This window comes from Xenopus laevis, chromosome 3L (genome assembly GCF_017654675.1).
Source record: "Xenopus laevis strain J_2021 chromosome 3L, Xenopus_laevis_v10.1, whole genome shotgun sequence".
Classification (NCBI taxonomy): Eukaryota; Metazoa; Chordata; class Amphibia; order Anura; family Pipidae; genus Xenopus; species Xenopus laevis.
In genome coordinates, this window is record NC_054375.1 from 14,544,756 (window position 1) to 14,560,437 (window position 15,682).

General features: G+C 43.2%; 1 protein-coding gene across 10 annotated transcripts in view; it reads right to left on the bottom strand.

The window, feature by feature from the left end:
• wnk1.L (WNK lysine deficient protein kinase 1 L homeolog) overlaps positions 1 to 13,440 on the bottom strand; it is a 160,079-nt gene extending 146,639 nt beyond the window's left edge. For 5 of the 10 annotated variants that reach the window (XM_041585946.1, XM_041585945.1, XM_041585947.1 and 2 more), the window contains exon 1: positions 12,369 to 13,440. In XM_041585946.1, coding sequence (XP_041441880.1) covers positions 12,369 to 13,037 — 669 coding nt within the window. In that variant the 5' untranslated portion in view covers positions 13,038 to 13,440. The remainder of the gene's footprint in view (positions 1 to 12,368) is intronic. The other 5 variants (XM_041585950.1, XM_041585949.1, XM_041585948.1 and 2 more) reach the window with 3 other exon arrangements.
• Positions 13,441 to 15,682: the final 2,242 nt, after the last annotated feature.

Genomic DNA, 15,682 nt, shown 5'->3' on the forward strand with positions numbered 1-15,682 from the left:
TAAGTGAATGTAAAGGCGTAGTATCACTTCACGGATGATTAACCCCTACAGCAATCTGAAGGACGGTGGGGGGGGGTTCTGGGAGTTGCCGTTGATTTACAGCCAGACTGCAAAGCGAACCAACCTGGCACTGGTCCCAAGATGCACTGCACCGATCTGTCTTCAGTTCCTTCTTTGAAAATAAACTTATATATAACAAATAAAGTACCACCTTGTGTAAAAGTACATCACTAAGCACCGTTTATACGGATATAATTTACAGGATATTCACGGCTTGTGCGTATTATAAATAATATAATGATAATGATAATATTAGGGATACACCTAATCCAAGATGTGGTTCAGCCTTTTTCAGCAGGATTCGGCCAATCAAAGTGCCTAGCCGAAACGAATCCAAAAAATCACGCGACTTTTCGTCACACAAACAAGAAGTCAAATATCTGTCCGTTTTCCCTCTTTTATCCCTAATTTACATATGCAAATTAAGGTCCGGAACAGAGTCCTGCATCTGGTAGGGTACCCGCGGAATACCAGACATCTGCCAGGATTGTGGGCGGGAAATCATAACCGTAACTTAATGCGGGTTGATTTTTGGGGTCACAACCCCCTGTTCCTTATGCCCCCTAGATCGGGTCCGGTCATTGTGGGAGGTTGAGAGTGGTTTATTTCTGCCCTGGCTTATTAAGGTTATGATGCAGGCGCACCAGCTGTTACTTCCTGACTGTGTCTGTGTTGAAATCTCGCAACGTTGTGACGTCACGCCGCACACACGCAACTAACTCCTCATCGTCACAGAATTTCTTGGACGCACTGGCTGGGCACTAACGGGAACATGTAGGTCAATTTGTGGGTTGCGGGTCCAGGAAGGAAGTACACGGGTCGGGTGTGGGTAGCGGTTACATGTGGGTCAAATTGTGGGTCCGGATCCAGGAAGGAAGTACACAGGTCGAATGTGGGTAGCGGTTACATGAGGGTCAAATTGTGGGTCCAGGAAGGAAGTACGCGGGTCGAGTGTGGGTAGCGGTTACATGAGGATCAAATTGCGGGTCCAGGAAGGAAGTACGCGGGTCGAGTGTGGGTAGCGGTTACATGAGGGTCAAATTGCGGGTCTAGGAAGGAAGTACGCAGGTCGAGTGTGGGTAGCGGTTACATGAGGGTCAAATTGCGGGCCCAGGAAGGAAGTACGTGGGTCGAGTGTGGGTAGTGGTTACATGAGGGTCAAATTGCGGGCCCAGGAAGGAAGTACGCGGGTCGAGTGTGGGTAGCGGTTACATGAGGGTCAAATTGAGGGTCCGGTAAGGAAGTACGCGGGTCGAGTGTGGGTAGGGTCAAATTGCGGGTTACCGGTTCAGGTTGCGGGTACGGGTTCCAAAAAATGGACCCGCGCAGGACTTTAGTCCAGAATCGGTTCGGTATTCGCCCGAATTATTCACAAAGGATTTGGCATTCAACTGAATCCTAAAATTGTGGATTCAGTGCATCCCTAGAGAATATATTCAAACTGTCTCGGTATGATTGACTGATCCGCTATCACCTGAAATGTGGCACATACCACTTGTGGATGGCTTAAATAAATCAGCAATAGCTCTTACAGCATTATGATAAATAAAAGGTTAACTCTTCATGGTTGCTTCATCTATAAAAGGTCATTGTGAAGAATGGTTATAAGGCAATGCGACTGAATAGAAGCACAGTGTAAGGGCAATCACTGACATTTCTATATTGCAAGGAATTAATGAATATAAAAAAACCCAGTAAGCACAGAACAGCTGAAGCAAGGAGCTTAAAAAAAGGCAATAATGAAAAACAGGGGGATGGAGAATCACATGCAACCTCTTGCAGTAAGGCTCTAAGTAGAGTATTCCCTACTGCTCATAGTATTACTTTCATGAGAATAATAATAATCTCTTAATCAGCGCCTTTAAAAACCTGTCAATGTTTCCTACTGCTTAGACCAATTCATACAGGCCTGGAATTTTCCATTAGCCTGCGGCAAGTTAAAGGGTAGTCCACCTGTCAAACGCAATTTTTTTTCAGCTCAGTTGTTTTTAAGCAGTAAAACAGAATTATTAAAGGCTTGCTACAATTGTGTTTAATATTTTTTTTAAGATTAATTAAAAACTTTAATTTTTGTACACTCTCGTGTTTCTCTGGAGCAGCATGGAACAAAAGAGGGGGGGCGACTGATTCTCTAAACTGTTGATATATTAGATATATTTTTAAAAAATGGCAGATCAGGCCCTTTTTCGACATGCTACCTGAGCTTTAGTATGGTCTAGTGATATGCGGGTCAGGCTTTTCCCGACCTGCACCCGCCCGCCACCAGTGCTCCCACCACCCGAGCCCGACTTCCGTTGCAGATTTCTCTAATGGAAATGTATCGAGCAATGTATCGAACCAAACAGGCAATAGCACTGTAAATCAGGATTGCCGTCTCTATAATGAGACTTAGGGGCACATTTACTATGGGTCGAATTTCGAAGTTAAAAAACTTCGAAATTCGACCATCGAATTTGATACTTCGATAGTCTAAGTATTTTTTTTATTCGAAAACAGCCGTTTTCGAGTGAAGTAAAAATCGTTCGATTCAATCCTTCGAATTGAACGATTCGAAGTCTTTAAAACCCGGCTTGGCTTCTCCATTTAATGACCCGTGCCCAACCCACCCTGCAGTGATGTCATAAAAGGGTGGGGGGAGCTACAGGCACCAATCTATAAATGGAGGAGCCGTAAGTGTTCGGTCGCAGGTGGAGAGAGGGGAAGGAACAGCTAAACCCTAACCTGACCTGAAGATTTGATGTGGCAGCCGGCCCAAACCCACCTGACGCGCCGGTTTCAGGCCTGCTCGCACATCACTAGTGTGGCCGGCCACAACAGTGGGATCCAGTGGCGTAACTATAGAGGAAGTAGACCCCACAGTCGCTGGGGGGACCGGAGAACAGGGGGCCCGGAGTGCGGGGTCTGCTTCCTCTGTAGCCAACAAGAATCCCCCCAGCCACTCTCTTACCTGTGTTGGGGAAGGAAGGCGCACAGGGCGGGCCGGGGAGTGGGAGGAGGCGGGAAGTGGGTGGGATGGTTTGGAAGATGGAGATCGGAGTGCACCGGGCCTCTCTGAAGATATATTTTGCAGGGGGGCCTGGCGGGATCAATGGGTTTACCTGTGGGTCTGCTTGATAATTACCCATGCTTTAAAAGTAAAACCAGTTGAAACATATTAAAAGTTTATTTCAAGATGAACTTTCCATTTCAAACGATGGTAACACAATTATATCGGCAGGCCAACATTCAGCATCTCCTGCAGCTGTGATGCCGATGTGATTCAATTTCACATGTCCCCAATTGTGAAAGCTAAAACTACAAAGCAATACCAAATTCCCTTTGTATGCGTCTAACCAAAACTTGGTGCAGCTGTCACGATACTGGAGGGGCAATTTCCAATATAAACCCCTAATATATACCTTCAGTTACCTGAATACTGTGGCTTACTGAGAGCAAGCATTCCACGGTCCCCCTTCACAGCCCACCCACCCCCTCCGAAATGTACTGTAAATGCATAAAGCTGAATCAGCTCTTTGCAATGTTATCATTCTCTTCTCAGATTTCATTCATGGCTTCCACTGAAGCAACAAATCATTCTAAAGGTCTCGCCTTTTAAACGTCTGCTTATTATTCGGCTTGGATTTCATTCGTTATTCTGTTTCCATATGTTAATGGGCATCACCTATGTTCCACTTTTGTCTGCTTTTTATTTCACAAACTCTATTAGTGAATCAAAGTGCGTCACTAGCACGGAACAGAAATAAAACATATTGTTTATGCTTTAAAGACGGGTTATAATTATAGCTAGAGTTTATAAAGAGTCTATAAAGGAGGCACAAGCAGGGGTGAACAAAAAGAAATTTAGTAGCAAAGTAAAGACCCCTGTAGCCCACAACATTGCTGCAACTGTGCAATAAAGAATATATTTATACTGTTGTGTTACAGGGTCAAGTTACAGACCCAAAGTCTTTAAGACGATAGGCTGTTTTGTATATATATATATAGTATATATAGTCATATTATTCACAGGCACTCACCATCGATTGATCAAATCCCGGGTGCTCCTCAAAAGGGAGCAAATAGATACAGTTAGGAGCACTCACGGGTATCGTGGTAAAGAAATATCTTTTATTGGAGTGTTACAAACTACCCCACATCAACGCGTTTCGGTTCTCTCTGACGACGGTTCAGAGAGAACCGAAATGCGTTGATGTGGGGTAGTTTTGTGTGTGTGTGTGTGTGTAGCTGTATGCCGGCACAGCACTTATAACTGTATACGTTGCCTGGGTGCACAAAGGCCCAAAAAGGTAAATGCTGAACAGGGAAAGGCACTCACAGATCTTACGAAAACAAAAGTAGTGTTTATTGGTCAAAAGTAGTCAATATATATATATATATATATATATATATATATATATATATATATATATCTCAGCCCTGTGAAGATAGTAAAGCAAGACGTTGTTAGTAACACTACAGAGAAGGTCCAATCAGCAGCTAGTTGCAGTTCACTAAGCACGTGAAAGCTGCATGCTGGATTATAAATAACAGGTCCCTGCACAAATATGTTGACAGCAACTCAGCTTCCCAAAGCTTTCAACAATGGCCAGATCCTCAAATGAAATTCCTTACTGCAGATCTCTTGTTTGTCAGCACCGAGTTTCCGACCATTAATACAGACTAAAGCAAAATATAAGCTCTCTGGGACAGCCACCTCCCTTTTGAAGTTTCCTGGATGCTACAAATTAAATTTGGGATGTTGGGATTTTTACTTTTCCGCTGTCATATATTAAACCTGCAATGATCATGTAGAAGCTGGTCAGTTCCCCCATGCACAATATTAAATATCCTATTCCAAAAAGGTAACCGTAAATAAAATGGCTGTAGGCCTTTGAAGTTCTAGTGAAAGTACATTATGGGCGGATAACAGCATTTTACAGTTACAGAGGTTCCTAGTTTGTCCATCAGGCGACACTTACTCAAAACAGAGTTGGACGTTGTTCCGAAATGCCTCCAAATAGATTCAGAGTTCAGCAGTTCTCTACTAAGCACTTCCACAGCCAAGAAATGACTAATCTGCAAATATCTTCCCTGGCCCACACATAACAAAAATCTGCCACTTTAACCTCAGGTGGGTTCTAGTCGTAAGTAAACAACAAAAGGCCAAAGATGTGGAATTCTCTTCCTGAATCAGTGGTACAGGCTGATACATTAGATAGCTTTAAGAAGGGGTTGGATGGTGTTTAGCAAGTGAGGGAACACAGGGTTATGAAAAATAGCTCATAGTAAAAGTTAGAGTCCTGAAGCAGGTCGGGTACCCTGCGGAATGAGGGTAGGATTTTTATGTTATATTGTCTATATTTAAGTCCTTTTAAAATGTTACAAAACGTGTTTCTGTCCCTGCCCACTTTTGATGACATCACTTCTGGTTTGCAGCAACACCACTTCCTGCTTAATGGTGGTCAGCGAGTTGCGGGGTTGGGTTGCGGATAAGGCAGTTGCGGGTCCGGGTCAGTTAGCGGATCAAAGTGGGTAAATATGCGGGTTGGGGTTCAGGTTGCGGGCTACGGGTTCGGGATCTTAGAAACTGGTTCCGCGCAGGACACTAGTACAAGTTGATCCAGGGACTGGAATTTTTTCCCCCTCTGAGGCTTCAAATTGGGTTTTTCACCTTCCTCTGGATCAAATAACAGTTAGGCAGGTTATATATAGACTTAAAATGTTGAACTTGATGGACGGGTGTCTTTTTTTTCCAACCTGACTTATTATGTTACTTCCCATGGATTCCTTGCACAGTCCTGGGACAGGACATGCAGACTACGAGCCACTTTAATACACAGGTAAGGGATCCGTTATCCACAAACCCATTATCCAAAAAGCTCCAAATTATAGGAAGACCATCTCCCATAGACCCCATTGTATCCAAGTAATCCAAATTTTTAAAATTGATTTCCTTCTTCTCTGTACTAATAAAACAATTGCTTGTATTTGATCCCAACTAAAATATAATTAATAAGGCAAAAAAAACCTATTGGGTTTATTTAATGTTTACATGATTTTATAAAAGACTTGAGGAATGCAGGTCCAAATTACAGAAAGATCTGTTATCAGAAAAACCTCCGGTCCAGAGCATTCTGGATAACAGGTCCCATACCTGTATTATGCATGCATTGGCCCCTGACTGATGCAAGGGATCATGGGAATATACTGTATTGTGCATGTAGAAGAAAAAAGCTGAACAGGGGTCCATGGTTAGTGATATGATTATTTGGTGGTACCCCTCTGTTAACCCGACCTTCCTCTGTGTACCAAAAGGACGAAGACAATGTATGACGCACCCTAGCAGAAATTGTTCAATCAACCACACTTTTTCATGACTCTACAGAACCACAAAAAAAGAAAACATCTCTCATGTAAGAGGCATTTTCAGAAGAAAATCTGCCTGATCTGAGCACTTAAGCTGGCCATACATGAAGAGATACGCTTGGCTGGCGACATTGCCAAATGAGGGGATCTTTCACCGATATGCCCACCAACGGCAGGGCTGTATCGGGGCCGAACAATCGGATTACAATGAGGAGCAATGGGCACAGACGGGTCGGTCGGTGGAAAAATTAAACCTGCCCAATTGATATTGTGTCCATATATAAATCAGGAAGACCCGCCAGAAGCCCCCATACACGAGCAGATAAATTGGCGAATTGGTCTAAAGCAAGGGTTCCCAACCTTTTTTGGCCTGAGGACCAGTGGACCGGGGGAGGGGTAGGCCTCCAATTTGGGAGCGATGGCGCCCAATTCGGCACACCGCATTAATTGTCCCCTAGGCTCAAGACTGTCCGCGGCCCAGTAGTTGGTGACCCCTGGTTTAAAAGACCGATATCTGCAGCTTTATCTGCCCATGTATGGCCACCTTTACAGACAGATGCCAGTGTTTATTAAATAGGGAACGGATCAGAGAAGATTAAAGTTTTTCTTGCCGGTAGAGAAATTGCCACAAAACTGATGTTTTGAACAAGTCCTATTCATTAAAGGAACATTTCAGTGTATTAATAAAAACTGGGTAAATACATAAAGGCTGGAGTGAGCAGATATCCAACATAACAGAACACTACTTCCTGATTTTCAGCTCTTTAACTGAGTTAGTCAGCGACTTGAAGGGGAGCCACATGGGACATAACTGTTCAGTGAGTTTGCAATTGATCCTCAGCATTCAGCTCAGATTCAAAAGCAAACAGTTATGACCCATGTGGCCCTCCCTCAAGTCACTGATTGGTTACTGCCTGCTAACCAATCAGTGGAAACCAAGAGAGCTGAAAAGCAGAAAAGTAGTGTTCTGGTTATTATGTTACACATCCAGTCACTACAGCCTTTATACATTACATTTTTAGCTACCTAACTATAATACAAAGATTTTTTATTTTGCTTAGCCTATCTATTCACCCACCTTTTATGTTTACACTGAACTATTTCTTTACATGAATGTTGAAAAGGGGATAGGATAGTTATCCACTGTGGGTGAAAGAATCCCCAATCCCATAGAAGGCATCCGTTGACAAAAGAAAAACACATGGAAACATCCACTAATGTTCTCCTGGCAGCTGGCAGGAACGCTTTCTTTGTTCGCAGAGAAGTAGGAAATAATACAGACTGTAATGCTAACATCCGTCATGTAGAGTCCTGTGACCTGAAAAGCTTTGGAATGTGTCAGATGCTCCTGCTGAAACAATAACCAAAGCTTTGTATTAGAACCTTCACATTGATAATGCGCTGTCCCACACTAGGTGATTTTAAAGGCCGGTTGTGGCCCTGGATGTGCAAAAAGCTTTAGAACTATAAGTGGAAAACTTTTGGCATAGTCAGGTCACCTTTAAAAGGGTTGTTCACCTTCCAAACACTTTTTCAGTTGAGTTGTTTTCAGATTGTTCAATTGCTTTCCATTTTTTATTTTTAACCATTTTTCCCAAAATCGAAGTTTAAAGTTGAATGTCCGTGTCTCTGGTGTTTGAGTCTGACAGCTCAATAATTCAGGTGCAAATTTGGAACGGTTACAATTTTTAGTTGATCCATTTCTCAGCAGCATCTCTGGAGTATTAGTAACTAGGGTATTAATTCTAACAGCTGCCTTTGGGATGGTTCACCTTTAAGGTAACTTTTATTATGTCACAGAACGGCCAATTCTAAGCAACTTTTCAATTGGTTTTCATTATTTAATTTTTTATAGTTTTATAGTTATTTGCCTTTTTATTCTGACTCTTCAAATGGGCGTTGACGACTCCCTTATAAAAAAAACAAATGCTCTGTAAGGCTACAAATGTATTGTTATTGCTACTTTTTATTACTGATCCTTCTATTCAGGTCCTCTCCTATTCTTATTCTAGTCTTTTATTCAAATCAATGCATGGTTGCTAGGGGAATTTGGACCCTAGTTACCAGATTACTTAACATACAAATTGAAGAGCTGTTGAATAAAAAGCTAAATAACTCAAAAACTTTTAATAAAAAATGAAAATCAATTACAAATTGTCTCAGAATATCACTCTCTACATCATACTAAGAGTTATCTCAAAGGTGAACAACCCCTTTAATGAAACTCAGGGATTCTGCTCAGCAGGGACAAAGATAAGAAATTTATCAACTAAATGTGACCCCCACCCCCACCCCCAGAGCAGCTTTAAATTAGATGTACACAGTTAGAAAAACAGTCACACACAGAAAAAAGAAAGTAATTGGAAAGTGTCTTAATTTCTGGTGAACTATCTGAAACCAACTGGAGTGAAAAAATGAGTGTTGGTAGGTGAAAAACCCCTTTAAGATCCTATACATAGGCAAGAAATTATAAATGTCAGTATTTCAGGCTAACACAAGGGAACCAGCCTTAAAGATAGGCGAGAAGCAGGAAAAATCCAGATAACAATTCCCTTGCCTAAGCCTGCATGCCGGTGACTTATTCCAAAGTCACACATATAGTATTTTCTCTTTACGCAAGTAAATGGATGTGCTATTAGGAAAAGCAATTGTGATACTATTTCATTCATAGCCACTCATCGCAGCTCTCTGCTACCTGCGCAGCTCTCTGCTACCTGCGCAGCTCTCTGCTACCTGCGCAGCTCTCTGCTACCTGCGCAGCTCTCTGCTACCTGCGCAGCTCTCTGCTACCTGCGCAGCTCTCTGCTACCTGCGCAGCTCTCTGCTACCTGCGCAGCTCTCTGCTACCTGCGCAGCTCTCTGCTACCTGCGCAGCTCTCTGCTACCTGCGCAGCTCTCTGCTACCTGCGCAGCTCTCTGCTACCTGCGCAGCTCTGTACTACATAGGCAGCACTATCCTATGTGTGCAGTAATATACTATATGTGCAGCATTATACTATATGTGCAGTACTATACTATAGGTTTAGAAAATATCACTGGGTTGCTCTACTAACGAGTTCCATTTACAAGAGCCTCTATTCCTTTGCCCGATGCCTCAATATTTCAACAGCAGCTGATCCTCTGACAAGGAGCAAAGACCAGACCTCTGAAGAATTATAAAGCCCACCCACTTCATAGTATTTGCATTTTCTCTCGTGTTACAATTCCTGTCTCAAGGCCTGTACTCAATCTATGGTCCATTATCCTGTGTTTGTCCAAGGCAACGTTACTGACAATCCATATGCAGGAGATCCATGCTGTGTAATACATAAAAGGCAGAACCTTCAGTGAATCACTTCATGCTGTAACAACACTCCTCACCTTACTACACACTCCTCCCCACCACTTATCAAAGTAAATGTCTAAACTCTGGATATCTTATGTTCCAGTCGGGTGTCTGGATTCCCTCTTTTTCAAGGTTCCTGCTTTAAAATCATCTGGATTTTTTCAACCGGCACATTGCCAGCACAATCTCTGGAGTCATTCCATCATCACATACCATGTAGAAATCGATATCAAGTACTATCAGCAGAGAATGACATGGAGTAAAATGCCACTTTTTTCCAAAATACAGAACCCTACACATATCCCGCTCCTAATTTTCTAAATTATCTGCCTGTTTATGCATTACAATGAGCCTTGTTGTTCTCAAAGAACATATTAAAAAAAAAAAAAAGACATGGAATTACAGAGTTGATATAATTCATAGTATAGGAGCATGGAATATTTATATTTTATAGGAGGAGTTTACATTTAAATGTGAGTATGGTAGCAATGGCCTGCAACATATCAATTTCTCTTCATTATTTATTGTGTATTTCTAGGCTGCAGCTAAAACTGGTGTCTTGTTGTCTGGGTCAATGACCCAAGCAAGTGGAAAAAAAAACTGAATGTGAAGCTTCACTTTTGTTCTGCTATCCAGAATGCTCGGGACCTGGAGTCTTTCGGATAACTGATCTTTCCGTAATTTGGATCTTCATACCTTAAGTCTACTAGAAAATCATGTAAACATTAAATAAACCCAAGAGGCTGGTTCTGCCTCCAATAAGGATTAATCATATCTTAGTTGGGATCAATTACAAGCTACTGTTGTATTATTACAGAAAAAAAAATAAGTAATTTTTTTTAAATTTGAATTATTTTTATAAAACCGAGTCTATAGGACACGGCCATGCCATAATTCGGAGCTTTCAGGATAACAGGTTTCCGGATACCTGTATATTGTTCATCTATGTATCTATCCAGACTCTGACCTATGCATCTCCCATTGTGACCTCACTGCTGCTGCATGGTTGCTATTGTAATAAAGTACAAAGATTTCGAATAGCACTTGAAATTCCAAAATACTACATGGCTTTAGAGGCTGCTGTCTGTATCCAACTAAGTTCATTTTAATGAGAACTGCCCCTATAAGGCTCATGTAACAGGTAGAGATTTGCATGTGCTGCATGGATGTGGCTGAAGAACAGGACTGATTGTTTCACTTGGGGTAAACTAAGCCACTAATTTGGCTTTCCCTATAGTAAACAATGAGGCCTACTTATCTAACTAATAATCATAACTACAAATCAGCAGGGTTGGAAAAGGAGCTTGGGTGGCCCCAGTAAAAGGAAATGATTTGGGGCCACATCCCTCTTAGCCACTCAGAAAGCATTCATGTTTGTGATCCCTAACTTGGGCCACTGCATTGGCCATATTGCGGATATTTCCAACCTTGCAGATTACCATAGGAGACTGTATAGTCACATAAAGGACACAAACCCATTTTATTCCTTACAGCTCCTAGACCTCATGTTGAAAATTCCTCAGACACACCCCCTCTCAATATCCTCGTGGGAATTGGTAATTTTCCCTGCCACTTCGCTGTAATCACTGCCCAACATGGGACTTATCCCCACCTGAAGTTGTGCATGTCTATCCTAGACTATATACTGCTCCGTGTGACCCTGGCCTGGGTATCAGCAGAGATGAAGTTACCCCAATAGTTAAAATTCACAGCTGTATATAGACTCACACTGCAGCCTCTGACTATGCGGCTTTCCCATCAACTGCAGCACAACCCCTAGAAACTAGGAATGCCAGTCCTAACACACCCTGTAGTTAAAGAATTGCTGGAAGTCCACAGGCAAGACAACCCCACAGTAGTCACAACTTTCCCTTTTATGTCTTGTTGCAATACCGCTGCAGCACTCTACCTTGCGGTCCTGGATTGCAGAAAAAAATTCAAACTTGCCCAATTGATATCTGGTCCAATGACATAACCAGCCTATTCCCTCATACTCTGTTGAGATAAAACTCCCAGTATCCAAAAAGGCACTAGGTGGAACGCTAACCTTCTTCCAGATCAGATGATTGCAGAGAGATGTAGTAGAATAATAATAAATCTGTAGTTTAGGGTCTCCAGGTAGAAAGTGATTACTCACCACATCAAGGAAGAGGCCCAGGTGACCCTCAGCACGGGGAGCGGACAATCCAAAAAATCTTTGGAGCGGGCGCTCCAAGAAGGCAAACTTCCAGCAGGCAGTATATTCAAAGTGAAAAGAGTTTATTGTGTCCACAGCCTTATGCGTTTTGGGTCATAAACACTGATTAAGCGCCTATGATTACGTGTTTATGACACGAAACGCGTAAGGCTGTGGGCACAATAAACTCTTTTTACTTTGAATATACTGCCTGCTGGAAGTTTGCCTTCATTGAGCGCCCGCTCCAAAGATTGTTCAGATGTAGTAGAACCCTAGAGTTAGGAAAAGCCAACCCTGAGTTGTCCAATTGCCAAACCTTAGCTCTTGGTTCAACTCTAGAGAACAAGGAGAGGAACTGCGCATAATCAATGTGGGACAATGTTACTCCATGTGCTCTGACCGCTGTCACATTGGCCCCTGCCCCTCCCCCCCCCACACACACACACACCACCGCCCTCTCACCTGAAGTTCACACCAGGCCACCTCCACAGTAGTCTCTGTATCTAGCCCTTTATAAACCGTTTTAAAAGATCCTCTTCCGATCTCAACGTCGAACTTTAGAAACCTGCCATCCGGGGAGAAGCCCACGGCCTTGGTCTCCAGCTCCTCGTTCTCATCCGCGAGTATCTCCTGTAATGTCCTGATGTTCTCTTCCTCGGGCTGCTCGCTGGGGGGCTTGGGGACTTTCTCTTGCTCCTCCTCCGCGGATCCAGACTTCCGCGCTTGCTGCTGCGCCTCTGTGTTCCGCGGGGGCGGCTCAGCGCTATCAGGGCGGACTTCCTTTGCGGGCTCTCTCACTGGCTGGGCTGTAGGAGCCGGCGGGGCCACTAGAGAGCTCTCCCAGGCTACAAGCACTTGCAGGCCGGTCTCAGACTCGGGAGGGGAGCCCAGGATGCTCTGGTTGGACGGCAGCTCCAGGGCTGTAGCGTTAGAATCGCAGATGACGCTGCGGCGGAAAAAGCGATGCTCTGCCTTGTCCTTATCCATAGTGTGACGCCGGCGGCGGAATTCTTCAGGCTGCTCTTCTGTTTCCTCCCCGGGCACCAGGCGCCCCCCGACTGAAGTGTCAAAGCTGGAGCCATTAGTGGGGCGAGGGGGGAGCAGGCTGTTGCTGCCGGGCGCGGAGGACATAGTCTGAGGGAGGAGGGGTGACAGCTCTTGTGACTGGACTTCACACAGCTCCGGGGTCTGGGCCCTGCACAGGCAGTGGAGGGGAATGCGCTGGCTCCCACGGGCGGAGCTCACCAGCCATGCTGCGGCGCGGACATGGAAGGAGGGAAAGCTGCAGACCGTGAATGTGTCGCTGACTGACGGAACGTCTCACAGGCCTCGGTGGGGATGGGAAACAAACGCTTCTAGTAATAGGAATCCTTTCCGTCTACCCCAACACCAACCGGATCTTCTTCAGGCCTCTCTTTCCCCCCTCAAAACTCTCCGTCAAATGGTTCAGGAGCTAAGGTTGCGGCTAGTTCCCAGTGCCGATTAGTTCCCCCGTGACGTCACGCACATGTGACCTGCCGGCGTCACTGTCACGTGGTGTGTACATATGAAAACTTAAAGCTGCAGCGGCGGCAAAGTATGACCTGCCCTGTTTTACCTTCTTCATCTGGGCTCATGGGTAGTTGTTTAGGAATGACTTCTTTGGTGTGTTGTAACGCGTCTGAGGAGGTGAGCTGGGAGTTATATGGGGCGGTCCTGTCCTGTGAGGGGTGCTGGGAGTTGTATCTATGAGGGGTGCTTCAAATTTAAGTTAACTTTTAGTTTGTTCTAGAATGGCTAATTCCAAGCACCTTTTCAATTGGTCTTTGTTTTGTCTTTTTTTTTAATAGCTTCTGACTCTTTCCAGCTTTCAAAGGGGGGTCGCTGACCCCATCTAAAAAAAAACAAATGCTCTGTAAGTAGGATGGCCGGTAAAAATGATGGCTGACCCCAATGTTATTAATAGGGGAAAAACGATAAATATATAGGAAGGCCGGTATTTTTTTACCAGAAAAGGTGGCAACCCTATCTGTAAGGGCAGAGACAGCTTCTTCTTCGGGCGATTTATCTCCCTGAACTGCCTCCTTGCCGGCTGGATGGCACTCGGAGCGCTTTGTTTTGCCTCACAAGGAAACTTCGGGCAACTTCGGAAAACAAATCGTTCCGAGTGCCACCCCTCTGGCGATTTACATTCTAGCTGGTGGGGAGGCAGTTCGGGGAGATTAATCGCCCGAAGAAGAATCTATTTGTCGCCGGGCGACTTAGCCCTCCTGAATCTTCTTGTCTGTCTCTGCCCTTAGGCTACAAATATATCGTTATTGCTACTTTTTATTGCTCATCTTTCTATTCAGGCCTCTCCTATTCATATTCCAGTCTCTTATTCAAATCGGTGCATGGTTGCTAGGATAATTTGGAACCTAGCAACTAGACGGCTAAATAAGTAAAAAACCACAAATAATAAAAAATGAAGACCAATTGCAAATTGTCTCAGAATATCCCACTCTACATCATACTAACAGTTCATTTAAAGGGGAAAAACTCCTTTAAGTTAACTTTTGGCATGTTATAGAATTGATCATTCTAAACATATTTTCAATTGGTCTTCCTATTGTCTTTGTTTTTTATAGTTTTTTAAATATTTGCCTTTATCTTCTGACTCTTTCCAGCTTTCAAATGGGGGTCGGTCCCCATCTAAAAAAAAACAAATGCTCTGTAAGGCCACACGTTTATTATTATTGCTACTTTTTATTACTCATCTTTTTTATTCAGGCCTCTCCTATTCATATTCCAGTCTCTTATTCAAATCAGTGCATGGTTGCTAGGGGAATTTGGAGCCCAGCAACCAGATAGCTGAAAGTGCAAACTGGAGAGCTGCTGAATAAAAAGCTAAATGACTCAAAAACCACAAATAAGAAAAAATGAAAACCAATTGCAAATTAAATCAGAACATCACTTTCATACTAAAAGTTAGTTTAAAGATGAGCAAGTTCTTGGGTGATCCAAGTAGGACCACCCATGGGAGACACTTATCCCAGCAGTGGGTTGACCTTATTGGGCCCCATCAGTCTGTGGTCTCCATGTTGATTTGATGTCTGCATCCATTGTAGTTATGCTGCTATTGCTGATCTAGATATTTTGATATATATATATATATATATATATATATATATATATATATATATGATTCTACAATGTTTTTATATCTCTGTAACCTTGTTATGGGCTCTGGATGGTGCAGGGTCTTAATAACTTCAGTTTTGTTTTGATTTCTTGCATCCCCCATGCGCCATCAAATTTACCCTTACCTTGCCCTTTAATATATTTCTGTAATTTAAAGTCTTGGTAGGTTTGTTTACTCTGCTTCAGCTGACCTTTCTTATACAGGCATGGGACCTGTTATCCGGAAACCCGTTATCCAGAAAGGTCCAAATTACGGAATGGCCATCTCACACAGACTCCATTTTTATCCAAATAATCCAATTTTTTTAAAAATGATTTCCCTTTTCTCTGTGATAATAAAACAGTAGCTTGTACTTGATCCCAACTAATATATAATTAAACCTTATTGAATGCAAAGCCAGCCTATTGGGTTTATTTAATGTTTCCATGATTTTCTAGTAGACTTAAGGTATGAAGATCCAAATTACAGAAAGATCCATTATTCGGAAATCCCCAGGTCCTGAGCATTCTGGATAACAGGTCCCATACCTGTACATATACCTGGGCAGCAACCATGCGCCATCAAATTTACCCTTACCTTGCCCTTTAATATATTTCTGTAATTTAAAGTCTTGGTA